Source organism: Gekko japonicus, unplaced genomic scaffold (assembly GCF_001447785.1).
Source record: "Gekko japonicus isolate JY-2015 unplaced genomic scaffold, Gekko_japonicus_V1.1 scaffold3532, whole genome shotgun sequence".
NCBI lineage: Eukaryota > Metazoa > Chordata > Lepidosauria > Squamata > Gekkonidae > Gekko > Gekko japonicus.
The window spans coordinates 93169-93449 of NW_015168152.1; the positions used below are offsets into that span (position 1 = coordinate 93169).

General features: G+C 54.1%; 1 protein-coding gene across 1 annotated transcript in view; it reads right to left on the reverse strand.

Annotated features, from left to right (window-relative positions):
- Positions 1-281, reverse strand: part of LOC107113603 (syntaxin-binding protein 2-like) — a 53669-nt gene that overhangs the window by 16975 nt on the left and 36413 nt on the right. Inside the window, exon 9 of the mRNA XM_015414950.1 lies at positions 2-105. Within this exon, the coding sequence (XP_015270436.1) occupies positions 2-105 (104 nt within the window). The remainder of the gene's footprint in view (position 1; positions 106-281) is intronic.

A 281-nucleotide genomic window follows, 5' to 3' on the forward strand; every position in this document is an offset into this window, starting at 1 on the left:
CAGGTCATAGGCCATGGCCTGGAAGGTCAATTCGTGCAGGAGAGGAGACACGACATCGTAGCTCCGGTCCACGATCAGGAGCTGAGAGCGAGATTTGTCAGGGCCCTGAGTGGAGGGACAAAAGAAAGAGGAGGAGGCATTGGCTTGTCTCTCACTCTTGTGGACTTTCATACACAGGCAGGGCTGCTGCTTCTCCCTGTACAAAATCCCTTCCCGTTTGACAGTACATAAATCAAGAAGAAGGAGGAGGAGGAGGAGGAGGAGGAGGAGGAGGAGGAGGA